General features: G+C 39.3%; 1 protein-coding gene across 2 annotated transcripts in view; it reads left to right on the top strand.

Annotated features, from left to right (window-relative positions):
- ddx6 (DEAD (Asp-Glu-Ala-Asp) box helicase 6) overlaps positions 1 to 20,636 on the top strand; it is a 41,711-nt gene extending 21,075 nt beyond the window's left edge. For both annotated transcript variants that reach the window (XM_043677712.2, XM_043677711.2), the window contains exons 5-14: positions 298 to 427; positions 1,610 to 1,756; positions 3,296 to 3,390; positions 4,707 to 4,829; positions 11,037 to 11,165; positions 11,731 to 11,847; positions 12,582 to 12,645; positions 13,235 to 13,336; positions 14,648 to 14,839; positions 15,495 to 20,636. In XM_043677712.2, coding sequence (XP_043533647.1) covers positions 298 to 427; positions 1,610 to 1,756; positions 3,296 to 3,390; positions 4,707 to 4,829; positions 11,037 to 11,165; positions 11,731 to 11,847; positions 12,582 to 12,645; positions 13,235 to 13,336; positions 14,648 to 14,823 — 1,083 coding nt within the window. In that variant the 3' untranslated portion in view covers positions 14,824 to 14,839; positions 15,495 to 20,636. The remainder of the gene's footprint in view (positions 1 to 297; positions 428 to 1,609; positions 1,757 to 3,295; positions 3,391 to 4,706; positions 4,830 to 11,036; positions 11,166 to 11,730; positions 11,848 to 12,581; positions 12,646 to 13,234; positions 13,337 to 14,647; positions 14,840 to 15,494) is intronic.
- The last annotated feature ends 61 nt before the right edge of the window (positions 20,637 to 20,697 follow it).

Here is a 20,697-nt window from a genome sequence, read left to right as displayed (position 1 = left end):
TGATCTCCAGCATCTGCAGACCTCACTTTCTCCTAATGGTGATCATAAAACTACCATTGTTGTAAAATAAAATGTCCCTTTTTTTTTAAAAGGAATTCAGTTAACTCAGCTGACTTGCACATGACTCCAGTTTCCAGGTTGATACTCACCTTGCGTCTAAAATGATCTAATGAACTACCCATTTTTAGCAGTTGGGGATGAGGGAGCAATAGCAGGCCTTGCCTGCAATAGTAATATCCCATTAAAGAATGGGAAAATATGATTTAACTGAGAATCTGACCTCTGTTTCTGTTTTAGGAGGAGAGTATTCCTATTGCGTTGTCTGGCAGAGATATATTGGCCCGAGCCAAAAACGGAACAGGTAAAAGTGGAGCCTACCTCATTCCATTACTTGAACGGCTGGACCTGAAAAGAGATTGTATTCAAGGTTTGTTTCTTCATCAATCATTACTTTTATTTGTGGTTATGTTTTGGTTTTCCTTGGCACAAATTGCCACTTGTACTAAATTGGTAAGTAGTACAAGTTCAGTCTTCCTCAGTGAGGCAGTGCTGCACTGAATTCTTTGTAGACTCCTACAGCATGGAAACAGACCCTTCGGTTCAACTGACCCAATATCCTAAATTAATCTTGGCCCATATCCATCTAAACCCTTCCTATTCGCAGATGCATTTTGTAATTGTATCAGCCTCCTCCTCTTCCTCTGGCAGCTCATTCCATACACACTCCACCCTCAAATGTTGCCAATTAGGTCCTTTTCTTTTTCTTTCCCCTCTCTCCTTATTAATGTAGCTCATGACAATAGAAAAGGACAGGAGCGGACTGAAATTGGATATTAATGAAGTAAATGACAGAAGAAAGTGATTTTAAAAAAATATATTGAAGGTGTTCTTGACTGCAAGAAAATAAACTAGTGACTCTAAGATAGAAAGGGTTTTGAGGTCATCCCATCAATGATGGTGACTGGATGTTCAAGGCTGGATGTAAATATTTGAGGGTGCACAATATTGTGGAATATTTACATCCCAGCCTTGAACATCCAGTCACCATTGATGATGACATTAAAATCATTTCCCTGTTAGTGTCACGAGTCTAATGTACTATTTCTCCAGAATAGACTTAAATGGTAGCCTTCTATCTCTGTAGTGTGTTGTGCTGGTCAGCCTAGGTTGACTATTAGTATTGCTGCTCTCATTAGCATGTTGACCCAAAAATTCTTGGATCTAAAGGGTTGTTTCTCTGGATACCATAAGAAACTGCCTTGGTTTCAGGCTGCATGCACTGGCTAGTGAAGCCATTTGTGCTTGCTAACTTTTCTAAAGCATTATGGAAGAGGCACTGATCAAGGGAAGTATTGGGTCTGTAAAACAAAAGCTGTTGTAGAACCTGACCACAATAGATGGTGGTTACCTTTGTACTGAGACTCTAATGTGAAATGGCAGAGGTAATCCATTTTAAATTGGATTTAGAATCCCTGTTGGAATGAAATGATTCTAAGTGATCTATTTGAAGTTTGAATGTTCCCATGGTTTTGTTGCATGTTGCTATTTAATGTTGCCTGCATTGATAACTAACTCCAGGTTGATTTTTTTTTGCTATTGGTATATCAAGCTATGGTAATCGTGCCTACCCGAGAGTTGGCACTGCAAGTCAGTCAAATCTGTATCCAAGTCAGCAAGCATATGGGTGGTGTGAAAGTGATGGCTACCACAGGAGGAACCAATCTCCGGGATGACATCCTGAGGCTCGATGAGACAGGTGAGTATGTAGCCTGATGTCGTCACTTTCTGATCTGACCCACGTTTCAAAATCTGAAATTCTAATTTCTAGCAATAATTGCAATTATACCATGAAATTTCAGATTATCTAGGTTTCAGTACTGAAGAATAGAATCTCCTCTTGCAATCAGAGGTCTGAGTCAGTGGTGGCAGACCTACAGCTAATATTTGTTGGAGGGGCTAATAGGGGATGAATATTAGCTAGGATTAGGCTCCCCTGCTTTTCTTTGAAATGGTATATTGAATCTTTCTGTTCCTCTAAGGCAGCAGATGGAATGAGATTTGATTTAATATTGTCATGGATGTAGGTACAGTGAAAAGTTTTTATGTAATATGTGCAGATCATACTATACCAAGTACATGAGGGTATTAAAGCAGAGCAAGGAATACATTGTTATGGCTGCAGAGAATGTGCACTGGAACAACATTACATTTGAAATTTGAGAGGCCTGTTCAGAAATCTAATAACGGGAAGTTGGTCTTGAATCTGTTGTTTTAAGCTTTTTCTGGATCTAGACCTGGATTTAATCTTTCAGCTGAAAATGTGCCGTTCCAGCAGAACAACACTTCCCTTTTACAGTATTGAGAGGTGGCCAAAGATTTTTGCAACAGGTTCTGGAGTAGTGTTTGAACCTGCAACCTTCTGATCCTGAATAGATCACTAGCAACTGCATCACCCATAGGAGCAATTTCTGTTTTAAAGAAATAGTTTAGAAAATTGATTGTAAATTTCCCTGAAAATATCCATTCTGACTTAAGCATGGTTAAACTCTTAAGCATCATTTTCCCCAGTTTCTTCAGTCTCTTGTTTTGCACAAGGATCTTTCATCTCATTTGAAAATGTATCAATAGATATCACTAGAGTTTAAGAACTGTCAAGTTACAACTGAAACAGCAATTGTAATGTCTGTCTCAGCACATTTGACTTTGAAAGATTAAAAAGAGAAGTGTCCTGTACAGTCAGTGTGGATGAGCCAGAGTGAAGTTACATGTAGATTAACGTTGTGTTTAATCACTGTATAAATTAACAGTAAAATCGCTGTTCTGATTTAGTGCAGAATATCCTTTTTTTAAACTTTTTGCCCCCATCTTTCCAACTTTCACTTCAGCTTTAATTGCATGTATGTCTTAACTACAAATTTTTATTTTTAAATTGAAAGAACTGTGGGTGCTAGAAGTTGAGCAAAATCAAATTGCTAGCAAAAACTCTCCAGGTTTGGCAGCATCTGTGGAAAGAAAGCAAAGGTGACATTTAAGCTCCATTTGAGTTCTTCAGAGTCCTGTTTTTGTACCAAACCTTATTGCTCAACTGGCACCCAGGATTCCTCTTAAAACACTAAGATTTCAGTTGTGTAGATTGACTGCTTATTCATGGGCATTTAATTTCGTGGCTCCCTTTTACAGCTTTGCAGTTGGGTGTGCTTCAATTTGTGGGGTGTGACTTGTTCTGTATTGTTCTCTGCATGCCTAAAATTATAACTAATTTTTAAAGTGCTAATTATTGTTTCATTAAATACAGTCCACGTGGTGATTGCAACCCCTGGAAGAATCCTTGATTTGATTAAAAAAGGCTTGGCTAAAGTGGACAACATACAGATGATTGTATTAGATGAGGTAATGTACCATTAAATAGTGTAACAATAAAACTGCAGCGATTAGAATTTTACATTTAAAACTAAATTCCATTAGCTTTTCCTTTTTTGTTTTTGTAACAGTTTTTGAATTTAGGTTCCTTGCACTTGACTGAAGCGAGTTTGTAAGTTATTTGGTGCTTTTATTCACCATGAAGCCATACACACTTAAAAACGCTATTATATAAAATCCGAGATTGACAAGACGTATTCTATGAAGCAAAATGGAAACTTTCTTGAAAAACAAAAAAAGTAACAATTGTACTGTGGCTATTGTTTTAAGGATAAGATTTTCTCAGGTCTCTGTGTTGTTACCCACATTCAAAAGTCTGAGACCATGTTTTCCACTGTGGTTTTTAAATGGCCAGAAGAAAATAGCTGCTGTTGGATGTTTAAAGTAACTTCTGGGAAGTGCCTGTATCAGAATGATGTAATTTGCTGTAAGATTGTTAATTCAAAATTTAGCTGCTGCTCTCCAGTATTACCTAGAGAATCCATTAGTTTAATTAGCCTTGCTCCTCAGATTTAGAAATTTTGTTTGTTTATTATTTGATCACTTCCTGTCAACTTTGTCTTCTATGATTCAACGATTGTGAGATACAGGACATTCTGCTATAACATGCGTTTTGTTAACTCAAATTCACTAACGTAATTGAGTTAGGACACTCAAAGTTTGTGAGAAGATTTGTAGCTCGGGTGCTCGTTGTTGTGGTTCTGTTCGCCGAGCTGGGAATTTGTGTTGCAGGAGTCCTCCCAAGCACTAGACAGGACGAAACGCCTGCAACACAAATTCCCAGCTCGGCGAACAGAACGGCAACAGTTAGGACACATTTTCTAAAGTGAAAATTTTTAATGTGTTGCCTGCAAATGCAATTACATCACCTACACTTGAAGTGCTGTTTTTCTATAATGGGTTGCAATCACTGTTATAGAAGAACCTGTACAACAAAATAATCTTTAATCAACGACATATTTTAAAGGCAAGGTGGTGAAAACCCTAATACTGAAGTTTTGGAAACCAAAATTTTCCTCCCAACCATATGCTTATACAGGTAATGTCTCATTATTTGCTCTCAGTAATTGTTCTCATTTTCTCCCTCATGAGACTGCTCTATAGGCTAACCACTATCTTATTGAACTATTCGTAGTTCTTGATAGTAGTTCTTTTTATAAATATCATGTAGTGACTAAACTGTGACCTTCATTGGTACTTTATTGGCTCAGCTAGACTTTTTTAGTTGAATCAGTTTTTTGCAAGCTAACTGGTTAACTTGTTTCTCTCCTCTTCCTCTCCCATAGGCAGACAAATTGCTGTCACAGGACTTTGTGCAGATGATGGAGGACATAATCTCTACATTACCAAGATCCAGACAAATCTTGCTTTACTCTGCCACGTTCCCACTCAGTGTACAGAAGTTTATGGTAAGTGCCACCACATAATCCAATATGCCTGTGTACCAGAAACTTGTCATTTCTCCCCTTGGTCCCAACTGGCCAGTGGTTCTCTAATTCAGTTACTCAGCGTAGTTGTCGTAAGTGACCAGAACCCACTACAGATAATGAAACCAGTGAGCATGATTATACAATCTTGTCGTCTTGCTGTCCATCTGCATTTGCCCAATTTCACTAGACACTGATATCATTGTGTTAGAACATCAGCTGATGTTCTACCACACAATTTCATTCTAGAATGAAGTCTGGCTTGCACGATCATATTTTGGTTTCCTTTTACTGAGAAATAAGCAGGTGGCTACAGATTCTATTTTAATGATAGAACAGAAACTTATTCGCAAATAAAACCATAAACACAAACTAAGCTATCTAGCTATCTATAATGGTTGAGAGCTTTGAAAACATACAGACACATTATTCTCTGCTATTTTTACAGTTAATCATACCAGAGAAATTTTACTATCACATGAAGGTTCTACTGAATGACCTACTTTCAGTTCCTTGAGTCATTAAATGTTTTCCTTGAATGCCCATGGATCAGAGATCTTGTGCTTTCTCAGCTTTGTATAACCAGTGGAACTTTCTAATGAAACTCCCTGGTCTGGAAGCTTCTCAAACTATATTCTTTCCCTGAGAGCGTTTCATTAACTGCTGAGTAATGGTTTTTCCTGGAGGGGGAAAAAAATGTTTATCTAACACCAGCCGGGTGTTCAAACTGAATCCGAAAAGCTTTAGAACTTTATTTTTAAAACTTGCTCACTGCTACACCTGATACCTTTTAATGTTTTCTCTCATCTGCTATAAACCTTCACAATAAAAACAAATTCCTATTAATGCTCTAGGAGGCCTTGTCACCTGCTGTTTCAACTGTATACTGGTTCTGAAAAGAACCTAGTTTTTGTTTTTTCAAACCCCTTCACAAAAATAGACCAGCACCCAGATGTTAGGCTTCACTAGTCTGAAACCCTTAAGACAGGGCTTCCTGAACTTTGAGTCATGATCCCTAGTGGGCTTGGCAACTAAAGCGTTGGGGTTGCAAGTTCTGCTAGTAAGCTGTGACCACATTCTAGTGGTTGAGGCCCCTTAAAATCAAACTTTTTTTTTGTAATGGTATGCATAGGATACAACACTTAGTTAGGCTAAGTCTTGTCAAATGGCTAGGTATGTGCTTTTCCATAAGATGTTCGAGCAGAAATAGGCCATTCAGGCCACTGAATCTTTTCTATCCATTCAATGATATCAAAGCTGATCTGATGTTTGGCTCCACAGTTCTGTTTTTTTCTTTCCCCATCAGTCTTGGTTTCCTTGCTGATTTTAAGAATGTGTTTCAGTCTTGAGGTGACATAGTGGTTCAGTGGTTAGTACTGCTGCCTCAGTGCCAGAGACTTAAGTTTGATTCTGGCCTTGGATGAGTGTCTGTGTGGAGTTTGCATGTTCTCCCCATGTCTCTTTCCACAGTCCAAACATGTACAGGTTGGGTGGATTGGCCATTGTAAATGCAAGATAATGGTGATAGGGCAGGAGGGTGGGTTTGGCTGGGATACCCTTTGGAGTGTCAGTGTGACTCATTGGGCCAAATGACCTTCCACGCTGTAGCAATTCTATGAATTCTTGAATATACTTAATGGCTCAGCCTTTGGCAGTCCTCAGCAGTAAAGAATTCCAAAGATTCACCACCCTCAAGAAATTCTTCATCTCAATCTGAAAGGGGTGATCCTTGTTCTGAGATTATTTCCTCTGGTCCCAAACTCTCCCACAAACAGCCTTTCCACACCTATCCTAGTGATCCTTCCTTCAATAAAGTCTCCTCATTCATCTGTATTCCAATGAGTACAGGCCTAACCTACTCCAATTCTGTCTATAAAATGTTCCTCTATTCCTAGGTTTACCCATGTGAATTCTCTCGACTGTCTCAAATGTATATTTTTTCTTTAAAGAGGGGCCCAAAATTGTACACCGTATTCCAGATGTGGCCCGACTTGAATAGTTGCAGCAAAACATCTCTGCTTTACTCCATTTTCCTTTTGAAACAACAGGCAACAGTCTGTTTACCTTCCAGATTACCCACTTTTTTTGATTTGAGCACACAGGCTTCCAAATCCCAGTAATATTTAACTCCTCCTCTTCCTGCTAAATTGTACAACTTCACATTTTCCCACATTACATTCAATCTGCCAAGTTTTGTCTACTTGACTATTGTATGTTCACTCCCTCATCCAAATCATAAATATTTAAATAATTACCCTAGCCCCATCCCTGTGGCAATCCATTAGTTACAGATTGCCATCATGAAAATGACCCCCTTAACTCAAATGTGTTCTATTAGTTAGCTGATCTTCTATACTAACTCAACGCTGGCTGTTATCTTTGATTATGTTGCCTTGTATTTCTTATCAAAAATCCAAATATTTTCCAATTACTGCTTCCCCATTATCTATCCCTATTGTTACTGTTAGAGGAATTCTTCTAGAAACTTACCAGATGTGATTTTTTTTTGAAGCAGTGCTGAATCTGCTTGATTTAGATTATGTACATCTAAATGCTCTGCTATTACATTGTTATAACCTAATTTTCCCAGTAAGACTCTAAGATAACTGGCCTACAGTGAATGAATTGATTGTGCAAATAAATCTAATGTAGTCAACTCAGCCACATTAGGGAGACTTAAAGAGGGGCCCAAAATTGTACACCGTATTCCAGTTGTGGCCCGACTTGAATAGTTGCAGCAAAACGTGGGTGGCACAGTGGTTAGCACTGCTGCCTCAGTGCCAGAGACCCGGGTTCAATTCCCGCCTCAGGTGACTGTGTGGAGTTTGCACGTTCTCCCCGTGTCTGCGTGGGTTTCCTCCGGGTGCTCCAGTTTCCTCCCACAGTCACAAAGATGTGCAGGCCAGGTGAATTGGCCATGCTAAATTGCCCGTAGTGTTAGGTAAGGGGTAAATGTAGGGTATGGGTGGGTTGCGCTTCGGCTGGTCGGTGTGGACTTGTTGGACCGAAGGGCCTGTTTCCACACTGTAATCTCATCTTAAAAAAAAATTATACCATCCTTAGATTGGGATAGTGTAGGGGAATGAGCTGAGAATAGTTCACAGGTCGGCACAACATAGAGGACCGAAGGGCCTGTTCTGCGCTGTATTGTTCTATGTTCTATCTAAATGGTATGATATAGTTGGGATTAGTGTGTCATGGCTACAAGGTGATGAAGGATGGGAATTGAATATCTGGAGGTTTTTTAGGAATGGCAAGCAAAAGAGAAAGGTGAAGTTGTATTACCAATTATAGAAAATTAATGCACCGTAAGGAAGCATATTAGCTGTGAAGTGGAATGTATAGAGCTCAAACAGCTAAGGACAGAACAAGACAGTGGATTGTATTTAGACACTTAAACTGTAGTGGTAATATTGGGAAAGAAATTTAAACAGGCAGTTGTGATGCATGCATAAAATTTACATCTGTAAATATGGTAAATTTAATCTGCATATAGATTGGTTAAATGAAATCAATAACCGTACTGTAGAGGAGCAATTTCTGGGATTTACACTGGCTGGTTTTCAAGGTCAATATGTTGAATCAAATACAGAACAGGCATCCTACATTGGGTATTGTGTAATGCAAAAGAAATAATAGTCTTGGTGTGCGAGGCTCCTTGGGAAAGAGGTACAAGGTTCCTCATCAAGATGAGCGATGTAGTTCATTGTGACTAGGGACTTGAATCTAAAAGGAAGCTGTGATGGTTTGAGTCACAAGCTCGCTAAGATTACATTTGTGCAACTTTAAAGGGATGATGGTGGATAGGTAACAGTAAACATATAATTGTTCACTTTAATTCCTTTCTTTCATTTTTTTAAAAAAAAACTTGCTGTCCATATTGATATTACTTGCAAATCTACCCGTAAAAATTTATTTGTCCCTTTTTTTTAGTTTTTGGTGATTTTAATAACTTCCCATTCCTCCTTCCCACTAATGTTTGCCACATTTTTGTTTTTGCTTTCAATTTGGTGCTTGCCTCAACTTCTCTGATTAACCTTGGATGGCTTATCCTCTTCCTTGGATCCTCTTTGATCACCTGGGATATATATTTGCTCTGAGCCATGAATTTTTTTAAAAAATATCTGCCATTGTTTCTCATCAGCCTTTGCACCTAAATTCCTTTCCCAGTCCATTCCAGATAGCTAACTTATTTGTTTGCAATTACCCTTTATTTGACTTTAGCACAATTATTTGTGACCCAAGTTCCTCCCTCACTGTTCAATTCTAATGTATCATGGTCACTGTTTTCAAGAGAATCTATTTTTTCGACACTTTATTAAACCTGCCTCATTACCGACATCTGTTCCAAAAAACCACCTTCCTAGTTGGATCAACTGCATATTCTTTTCAGACACTACTAATTCTTCTTGGCTGCTTCTGAAAATCTTGACTGTTCCAATTTACATGAAGTTTAAATTCACCTATGTTTAATATACTGCCTTTCTCTGTTCCTTCTTTCCATGCCCCCTCTCTGGTCTGATTTTTATTCTTCTCACCATGTAGATACTGATTGGGGGAGGTGGGGGTGAGGTTTAACAGCACAAAAGATTAACCATTAATTTGTTTGTGCTGTTAATGCATTTTTGTTGTGAATACTATGCAGCCAAGGAGCCATTAATTTGCTTTTCAAAAAATTTTGTTTCCTCCTTGACCCACAGTTACTGCTGTTTTATATTAGTGTATACTGACTTGCTGTCCACTCTTGTACAAATATATACCCTTGTGTTCTTTCTCTCTTCCCCACTCCCTCCAATTAGTTTCACAAGTTTTTATTTGGACTGTTTCAACTACAGGGGTTTCTGTCTTCTCTTCCTCCTTCCCCACACTCAGGCGCACACACACCATGATTGCACTTTAAATGAGACCTGAGTGAGTGGCTTTGGTCAAGGCATTGCAATCACAAATGTACCACTGGTGGTCACCTATTTTCCACAGGCAGAATGTGCACACAGCCTGTGTTTCATTGCAAAAAAGCAACCATTCTCCAGTTCATTTCTCACCAACGACCGAGTAAACCTGTCTGCTACAAAGTTTAAAGCTGGACTGTTACTGGTGAGCTGCTCTAACTAGTGCATTGTCCACAGTCATCTTTCTACTAAGATTTCAAATGCCAACTGATCAGAACTCCCCTGCTTATACAGTGGAAATGTTCTCCCTTTGCTTTGGTTTTTTTTTTTAAATTGAATAAAGCTTTGAGAAAGTGTCCATTAAATTTGGATAGAATCATAGAGATGTGCTGCACAGAAAGTGACCCTTTGTTCCAACTTGTCCATGCCAACCAGATATCCCAATCTAGTCCCATTTGCCAGCTCTTGGCCCATATCCCTCTAAACCTTCCTAATCACATACTCATCCAGATGCCTTTTTAAATAATGCAATTGTACCAGTTTCCACCACTTCCCCATTCCATACACTCTCCACCCCTTGTGAGAAAATTGCCTCTTGGGTCTCTTTTTATATCTTTCCCCTCATCCGAAACCTATGTCGCCTAGCTCTGGACTCCTTTCCGATATGAAGGACACCAGAATTGCGCACACTATTCCAAAAGTAGTCTAACCAATGTCCTGTACAGTTGCAACATGACCTCCAACTCCTATACTCTATGCTCTGACCAATAAAGGAAAGCATACCAAATGCCGCTTTAACTTATCTACCTGTAACTCTACTTTCAAGGAGCTATGAGCCTGCACTCCAAGGTCTCTTTGTTCAGTAACACTCCCTCTGACCTTACCATTAAGTGTATCAGTCCTGCTAAGATTTGCTTTTCCAAAATGCAACCCCTCACATTTATCTAAATTAAACTCCATCTGCCACCTCAGCCCATTAGCCTATCTGATCAAGATCCTGTTGTCCACCACACCTCTGCAAACTAACTAACTATACCTTCTACATTCCTATCCAGATCATTTATATAAATGATGAAAAGTAGTGGACCCAGCACTGATCCTTGTGGCACTCCACTGGTCACAGACCTCCAGTCTGAAAAACAACCCTCCACCACCCTCTGTCTTCTACCTTTGAGCCAGTTCTGTATCTAAATGGCTAGTTCTCCCTGTATTCAGTGAGATCTAACCTTGCTAATCAGTATATCATGAGGAATGATGTTAAATGATATGGAATAGTGGTGCTCTAATTTTCTCTCTGCAGAATTCACATTTGCAGAAACCATATGAAATTAACCTGATGGAAGAGCTGACACTGAAAGGAGTAACCCAGTACTATGCCTATGTTACAGAACGGCAGAAAGTGCACTGTCTCAACACTCTCTTCTCTAGGGTAAGCAACGTATTTTCATAATTGTGTAGTTGACTATTAACCTGATCTTCAGCCACTTTAATGGCTGTAATTGAAACTTGTTCATGGTGCAATCTGATGTTTCTGTTTATCATGATCCTTGTTAGAGATGTCGTGACTATTTTTTTTCTTTTTTTTTCTTTGAATGATTAGGTCCTGTTTGTTCCACAGCTCAATTTAAAGAGCAGGGAGTTTGCCTGTCTTTACCAGATGTCTATATTTTAATATCCCAAAGGCAGCAATCAATCTGATTTGGGAATTGGGCTTTTTGACTCTTCTTTCAGCTGCTGCTTTCAGGGAATTGAGTGTTACCAATGTAAATCTATATCCTCCTTGGAATTGTAAGAGCACTTTAAAGTCCTGTTGTGATGCGAGGGAGAAGTTGAGCACTTAAGGCCAGTCACTGTTCTCCACTATTTTTTTTGGTCCATCAGGCTGGCTGCGTAACTGCCAGTATTAAATAGGGAAGGTCATAGCTCAGTAGATCAATATACATATACTGGTTTCAACTATTGTATTAACAAACTTTTTTTTTGTTTTGTTTTAGCTTCAGATTAACCAGTCAATTATATTCTGCAACTCCTCCCAACGAGTGGAGCTGCTGGCTAAGAAAATTTCCCAGTTGGGTTACTCCTGTTTTTACATTCATGCTAAAATGAGGCAGGTGAGTTCATAAAAAGGATTTGGAGTTTAAAAGGACTTCTCCATGTTGAAACAATATTGTAAATTTAGCTGCTGCACGTTGAGTTTTACCAAGATTTATTAGAAAATAATTGTCTATCCCTTAACTCATCGTGGTCATGTAAGTTTATTCTACAGCTACAGTCCCACTAATGAGACTTGTATTTAGAGGGGAAAACTGAGTTTGCTTATCGCTTTTCTTTTTTTTTTCTTCTGACTTGCATCTAAAACTAAACTCTTAAGTTAAATTTAATTTTCATGCTCCAAGTAACTTGCTGTTCCTCCTTTTGCCATTCTTCTTTTGTAAACTTATAGATTGTGCTAAGCTTTTTAAAGCCATCGTCCAACAGGCACCTGGCATTCTCTAGTATTTACTCGCTACCATTTAACTAACTTGTTAGGATAGTTGACTGCAGCATCTTTTAAAACTGAGTCCCAACTGTCCTGAAAAACGGTACTTGTAGAAGGTATTGCTGAATAGTTAGTTGGAGTGAGAACTTGTCTGATGTTTTTGTAGCATAATAGTGGGAAGAGGGCGGTAAAAGCCTCTGAATACCTTTTCATGGCTTTCACCTTTTTGTAGTAGTTAGATCCCTTGGACTAGAAACTATTACAAAACTAACTTTTTAAAAAAAATTAGGTCATTTTGCATGTAACCTTGAACTCTTGCAAAGATTTAACTTTTTTTAGTAAGATGAGTTTGTTTTATTTTGGCAGGAGCATCGTAACCGTGTGTTCCATGATTTTAGAAATGGAATGTGCCGCAACTTGGTTTGCACTGGTATGTATTAAACTTCCCAATGTGTTTTATAATCAGCCATGCAAAGTGAGAATTTTGTTTGGTTTTTCTTGGGTTATGTAGTTCTGCACACTTATTACAGAAACATTTGGATGTGCCTTCAGTCAAAGGAAGGAAAATCAGTAGGGAAAGTTAATCCTTCCAGACTGCATCTCCCAGTGGAACGAGAAGCTGAGTGTCCTAATGTGCTCAGTTTCAAGAGGAAAATGTGCATGCTGGCCTAGCTGAATTTTTCTTTTTACTATTGGTGAATTAAGATGCTGCTGAACCAGTTAAAATACGTGGGAAAAAAAGTACTAACTATAATTTTAATACCTGGATGATATTTAAATCAAGGAAACTGATCTCATTTACAGTTTATTTCTTAGTTTGGAAAGCTGCTTAATTAATGAATGCAAATAGTGCAGTTGGGCCAGATGCAACTGGATATACCTTTGCAGGGAAGAGGAGAGTGGTCATGAATCATTTTTCATGTTGGTTACCAGTGCCTCTGACTGAACTGTGTTATGTGTAAACTTGAAGAAAATTCAAGGCAGGTTTTTCAGCCAAATGTCTCTTTTTAACTTTTCAGATCTGTTCACTCGTGGTATTGATATCCAAGCTGTGAATGTTGTAATAAACTTTGATTTCCCAAAGATTGCAGAGACCTATCTACATCGAATTGGCAGATCAGGTGAGGGTAAAGCCTATTTATTTCCCTAGATAACATGAACTCGAGGATGCTCTCTACTTCCCAGGAGGTTACTGTACACTGAGGTATCTGCTAACTTCACTTTTTTCTCTCCTTTGGGAAAGAGTTTGTCTGTGTTTGTTTTCTGGTAGTGCCTTTTTAGTTGAGATTGGGGAATTTGGAGTTGCCTTCTTTTGTGAACCTTTTTTTCCAAGGGCATAATTTTAACCAGTTCAAAGTGCACTCACTTAAAATTGAAATCAGACTCCTATACGTCCATTCGCTGACACTAATAGGAATATAGTAACCAAGAGTCAGTCACCTGGTGTGTCAAACCTGCTCCTCTGTCCAAGATGAATACTGGTCAGCATGGATGAGTTGGACCAAAGGATCTATTTTTGTGCTGTACAACTGACTCTAGAATCATGGCAGATTTTTAATGTCATATTCTTGCTTCCTACCCATATCACTTCATGCCTTTTCTTAAAATGTCTCTCTTTGAATGCATTTGATGACTTGCGCCCCCCCCCCCCCCTCCCCCCAACTGCAATCTGTTAGAAACTTCCACAGATTTGCTGTCTTTAAATGAAAAAAAATTTTTTTGTCTTCAGTTCTACGTAGCTACCCTATGTCCTAAGATTGCATGGTCCTGGATGTAGACTCTTAACCAGAGGAAACATCCTCCCTGAATTTTGTGCGACTAACCTTGAATTGTCATAGATTTTTTTATTTCAGATTCTCTCCTCTTTTCACCCCCCCCCCCCCCCCCCCCCCCCACCACGTGCACACAGCAAAATTGCTAACCTCTTGAGTACAGATGATCCTGCTTGCTTACTGCAACTCATTTTCTACCTGGGTACCTTACATCCCTCATCCCACCATCACCAAGATCTTGCTTTGTATGGGTTGCTGCCTGTACAGCCAACCCCTCTTTCAGCTGTACACAATTCCCATTAACACCTTACCTAGCATTTAGCTCTTGTGCTTCTCTCTCAGCTCCTTTTAATCTGTGAGCATGTGTCTCGCTATTTCTTATCTCTACTGCTGTAGGATTCAAACTGAACTTGAAACTGATTCAAGCTATTATTTCCGGCCTCCTGTTACAGTTCTGCAACATAACCACTGCTGTATCCTGGAATAGAGGCAATGCTTTAAACTGCTAGCTCTCTTAATTCCAGTTTAGATATCGTTAATCAACCTGTTCAGTTAGATTATGACATGCAGGTGTGTCTAGAACCCAGGCGTTTGCCCCAAAATAGAGACATTACTGCTGCCGCATGTACCTAGTTTTTATTTTGAGGAATGTTTCTGCAGGACGGTTTGGCCACCTGGGGCTGGCAATCAACCTCATCACGTACGATGATCGCTTTAATCTAAAGGCCATTGAGGAGCAACTCGGAACAGAGATCAAGCCCATCCCTGGGAGTATTGACAAGAGTTTGTACGTTGCAGAGTACCACAGTGAGCCAGATGGGGAGGACAAACAGTAACCGTGCAAACAAACCGGTATGTACTAAATGAAACTTTGTGGGTACTGCTTTCAGTCAGACTTTCCATAGTAGTATTTGCACTTGAAAGGAAAAATCATCAGATTATTTCTCATCCTTATTAGCTCTCCAATCCTAACATACCAGTTGGCCTTCTGCTATTCTTAACTGATGTAACACTAGCAAGCTTGCTTTATAGTTGACCACACATATGCTGCCTAATGGAGATAAGTGGGTGGTGTCCACCTAATTTTTGATTGTTGCTGTGGAACAATAACCACAAATTTGAAGGAGGATCTGCCAAAGTGTGTTGCAATCCTAGCAACTAATTTTCAGCACAAAAAACCCTTCTATTATAGTTTGGGATTTTTCAGATTATATTTAATTGAGTTTCTTTTAGTGATGACTGAAGTGGGACTTTTTTTGGGGGGGGGGGGGGTGGAGAAATGGGGTTTAGGATAGAAAACCATGTGACACATCCTTGTAATACTAAGGGCCATCAAACTTATGCACTCTTTCAGCTAGAGGAAAGCAAGGATGGAAATGGAGAAAGTGACTACTTTTGAGGAGGGAGGGTGGCACGGGGGCAGGAGAGGTGATGCTATTCTAAAACAATTAGTTGTTTTTAACCACCATTCTAATTCTGCATTCTGATATTTTTCTTGTGTTTGCAGGCACTGATCACGGAATACAGAAACGAAGAGTTTTTTTTTTTGGCCTGGTCTGGAACACATCATTTCTTGGGATACCCTTCTCTTTCATTTGTCTCAGACAACATCATTATTTTCCTTCATTTGATGACACAAAGTGTAGTTCCCTGATTTTTTTTTTTTGTGAAGGACCATTTCTTCCTGAGCTCAATGGTTTGCACTGTGTGCAGGGAGTGGACAACTATTGCACTAACTGGCACGGGGGTTCTAGACTAAGCGGCACTGAAGAGCTGAACTGAACAGCGAACAGCACACTTTGTTGACTCCTCCTTTTTCTTCTTTACCCCCTCCATTTTATCTTTATTTTTGCTGAAGCCACTGACCAGGATATTCATCTGATGGCTTCTCAACTTCTCCCAGCACACACACATCAGTCTTAGGCTACCAAGTTTTTATGGTATTTGTATAAAGTGCCTTACGGTGATGCAGGACCATATGAATACCATCCCTAGATTATAGCCATCTGTCGCTTATTTTTGTCAGGGTTGGGAGGGGGGATTATGTGACATTAACTTCATCTGTTTTCCATTGGTGAGAGTTAAATGGAATGTATTTGGTTGGGGGGGGGGGGGGGGGGGGGGTGGTTGAGTGGGGGCAAAGAAGAGAAGAAAAATCTGCAAGATTTTAGTGTTTTAATTTTTGAAGGGGACTATTTTCCTTGGAGAAGTTGAGCTGGAACTCCAGATGAGATGTCATCTTGATGTATATATGTTAAATATGTTGGGGCTAATTTTGTTGACTTTGCGCTCAGAAGGAAAGCTTGCTTTGTGCATTTTTAAAATTTTTTTTGTTTTCTTTTTGGAGGTTGGCCGCAAAACTCCAAGCATAACCCTAGCAGAACACTAAAGAACCCCCCCACCACCCTCCAACCCTCAGCCTACCACTTCTCCATCCCCCTCCTTCCCTTCTGCTCTCCTTTGCTCCCTCCTCTCCCTTAGACTTGAATGTAGACTGTTCTGCAGCAACTACACTCTGACTCGGGGACTTCTTAACACAGGCATCTATTTTCCTTCTGACAGCAAGATGAAGTGTGTCCCACAGAAGATTGATGTGTATACACCTGTAAACATGTAAATAGGTTTTTTCTATCATCTTGTTACCTTTGATATAAAAAAAATTGGTTACTGGGGCTGGTAGGGAATGTGTAGGATGTTGTTGTGAAGCTCCAGCTGTGAGGGGCACTGTTGCATACAACACCAGCATTGTAGCTGATTTCTGATCACGCAGAGTAAAAGACATCCAGCATCCTATAGCTGGGAGTTGGTAACACGGGTACAGAAGGAGGCACACCTCCTCTTTCCTGCATTTAACTGTTTGGATAAAGTGAATATAATGAAACCTTTTTTGACCCCAAATACTTTGTGGTGAACTGTCTTAAAATGTTAAAACGCCATCCACTCTGTTGACGTACGCTGGTTTAAAGGTACGTACTTTTAGTGAAATAAGAAAAAAGCCTTTTAAGTTACCCAGCCAGCTGTTGCCTTTGTTTTCCAAGTGCAAGCTATAGCCTCGACTGCAAGGATTGAAGAGCACCTACATGTTCTGTAGCTGCCACAATCCTGTCCTCCATCTTTGCTCTTGCTTTAAGAGTATTAAAGCAGCCTGAGTGCCTTTTTTAATTGGCTATCTGTACCTCTTCATTAAAATCTTATTTCTACCCCTCTTGATTTGTATAGATTCCTGTTCTAGTGTAATTTTTTGGGATTAGGAGTCCTGTTAGATAAAACAGAAAACAAAAATTTCCCATGTAGTCTCTTCTTTCTGTATTTGTTTCCGTTTGGCATGGTTTGGCCAAATGGAGGTGAACTGTGAAGTTTTACCATGAACCATTGATAAGTGAAGTCACAGTTGTGATTTTTTTTAATTATGAAATGCAAAATCAGTTCCTGCAGAAACCAGTACAGACTTTAAACATTAATAAATATTTAGAACTACTAATGAGAGAATCAGATTTCTGCAACAATGTCCTCCTAGAACTAATAATTTAGACATGAAGCCCCCACCCACCAATCTGTCAGTCAGCATCTGTAGTCACCAATCGCATTCTGCTCTTCAATTTGCCTTTGCATTAAACCATTTAAGAGTAGAGTTATTGACAGTTCTGAAATTTGTAATTCTGAAAATGATAGGATGCCATTACCTCTACTTTTTGAACCCTTTTAAGTATTGGTAATGATGTTGTGTCTTTTATAGCAAGGTTCTTTTGAAGAGTAAGGAATATTCAAGTTTAACTTCACTTTGTCTACAGAATATTAATTTCACCATTTAAATTTTGAGACTTAATGGTAAACAGCTTGGGAACTATATTAGGTTTTTTTGTTGTTGTAAGCTAATGGTTGTAATCTGTTTTTAATGTTGTTGCCTGTAGCTGTACCCCTCACAGTGTGCTGGCAGATTGGCCTGATGTACAGGCAATGTGAAGCAATGGGTCAGAAAAGATTGCTAGTAACCTCCAGCCTGAGTAACTGCTGTCTCAGAGGCATCTGTACTTCTGATCAACTCCCATACACTCAAACTTTAAGATAATCTGTGATCCAAATGCAATATGGTAGGTGGAAGAATTCTTTTTAGTTCTGAAATAAACTGCTAGTCAAGGACCAGTAGTCTGATCCCTCTGGAATTTTCCACTAGCTTATGTATTTGAGGGCAAGGGAACAAGACCTTGTAATTTGAACCCCTGGAAGAAATGATCACATCCAAGCTATTAGTATTAAGTTTGTAAGTGTAGTTATAATTTACCACTGGCAAACACCCAAAAGTCCATTAATCCTGGAGCTGTCTTGTTGGAGTGTTGGATTGGTTAGTTCATTTGCAAACTTTGCATTGGTTTTATTGTATGGGGACTCTGTGATAGAACACTGGATTCTTCCAGCATTTGATTCCTTTTCCAGTTTGTGAAATGAACAACCACTTCTTACACATTTGGGGATCACTTTGGGAAAATGCAGATATTTTTCAGGGCTAGAGTCTCATGTTAAAGTGTAAAGCATACATGAATAGGCACTTTGCACAAATGGAGTACAGTGAACATTTCTGTGCATTATATTGCCAACTATTTGTTAATCAGCATTTTTGAATTTAACGAACTTGCACTTTTTGAGGAGTGGAATTCTGGGTATGTGCAGGTGCCTCTCTGACAGACTTCCGTTTTGTTAATGTGCAAAAGATTATAGGGTTTACAAGATTTAAAATGCTGTAAGATAAGTGTCAGTAGCAGAAAGCTGTGTTAAGACCTGAGCACGGGTACCAGCTATGAAAACACCACCTGTTCTGCAGGTACTTCATGTAAAAGCAGTTATGATTGCAGCAGGTGGGAGTTAGGTTGGGTGGGGAATGATGGGATGGGTGTAGATGAAAGAAAAGGAATTGACCAAAAATAGCATGTTGCTCTTGTGCTGCAGCTTTCGTCATCCATGGATAAAAGGTGAAGGGATCGTTCCACACACATTCACTTCTCGTCTTGTAAATAAAGAGCCGACGGCAGTGTGCACATCAGACACAAAATGTGTTGGACTTTGAGCGTACACACTGCCATCATTAACAAACAAGCCTGGTGCCATGGTTCAACGATCCCTACCGAAGCACAGATAAAGTTGAAAATATGTAGTAGTATTAACTTTTGGCCTCTCCTGTGAGAGTTGGCAATTTACTAGATTATCCCCTTGATAACCACTGACACCAGTGGTTATCTGGGGAATGCAAGACTATGCCGGAGTATGCAAATTTTGTTTTGGATAGGGAAAGATGCTTTGTGACTTCCCATTGTTGAGTCAAGTGTGTAATCACGTCTCTGCCTTAACAATGATTTTCAAACTATAAAAGCCAGTGTTGTAGGCAGATAGCAGCAGATGCCTACACCAAACTGCTTTAAGAACTTGGTCATGATACAGCTCAAAAAGATACTACTAAAATGAAGAACAACAGTTATCTTCATTGAGAAGCATCTTTTTAACAATGGGGTAATCCTACAAAAGGGTTGTGCTGTAGCCATTCACTTTTTTTAAATCAGTAACTGGCTCCTGGGGATAAAATGAGGGTTATTTTGGGAAGGGCCAAAACTTTTTAAATATGGAATGAGATGAGAGCATCTTTCCCTTGTTCTCCGTAGCATATTTCTGATGTGTGAAGTAGCTAAACGTTGGCTCAAAGTATCATCGGTTGAGCCCTTCATGCACAAAGTGACCAAGTCATCTCATTCTGTTTTGTTTTGGGGGGGGGGGGCGGGGGGGGTGGGATGGGGGGAGTGGGGGAAGCATGGTCGATGATTCTGCTGTTCAGAGGATTTCATCTGCATGAAAGCCAGGTAGTTCAAAATCTAACAAATTTAATGGTGAGAAATGATTTGAAAATTCCACTATACCACTTGGAAATACAACTGTCTGCCTCATGGCCATCTGAGCAAGCCATTTTGTTAATGGCCATCAACACCATCCTAGGATCAGTTATTTTGACTTGGATAATTGGACATGTTGCTTATTTTTTCCTTTTTTTTTGTTATCTTGGGGGGGGGGGGCGACGAAGAGATATTTGGGGAATATAGAACTCCTTATATTGTGCAGATGTAGTCCTTTTTGGGAGGGGGAGGGGTTGTGGGTTGTTGAACACAGTTCAAATAATGCCATATGGATCTTTACCAAAGTTGGGAGGGGGGGAAGCAACGGGATTGGGATTTAAAAACAAACTAAGGGCAAACCTGTCCCATTTCAGTGTTCAAGAAAAATTAAGTATCCCCAGTTTGAACAAAGATTCTTAAATTGGCGGCTTAAAAATAAAGCATAATCTCAAACCCTTTGCATTAAGGACACTGAAATGTTGGGACTGTTAAATGGTAACACTTAAGTAAAGTGAATAGTGTTTCCTATATGAAGAAAAGTCTATTTTAAATTGAACACACATTTGGTTCCCTATAATGGGTGTAATTGGCTCTCCAATATTCCAGTGAACTAAAAGAAAACTTTACTTTCATACCAGAACTTTTCTTTAAGGCTGATGCTATGTGGACTGGTTGTGAAATGATTTGAATGCTTATTCAGAATGAGTTGAGAGATTGTTAAAAGAAAGCTCCAGTTGCATTTCGTTCATTTAAATAAAACTCACTGGAATCTCTTTGTGTGTGTGTGTGTTTTTGTTTGTAACAGATGGTTTTCATTTCTATGAAATATTGAAC

Source organism: Chiloscyllium plagiosum, unplaced genomic scaffold, assembly GCF_037043375.1.
Source record: "Chiloscyllium plagiosum isolate Xiang-an unplaced genomic scaffold, Cpla_swu_hap1 HiC_scaffold_29, whole genome shotgun sequence".
NCBI classification, from domain to species: Eukaryota; Metazoa; Chordata; class Chondrichthyes; order Orectolobiformes; family Hemiscylliidae; genus Chiloscyllium; species Chiloscyllium plagiosum.
This window is presented reverse-complemented; position numbering and strand designations above follow the sequence as displayed.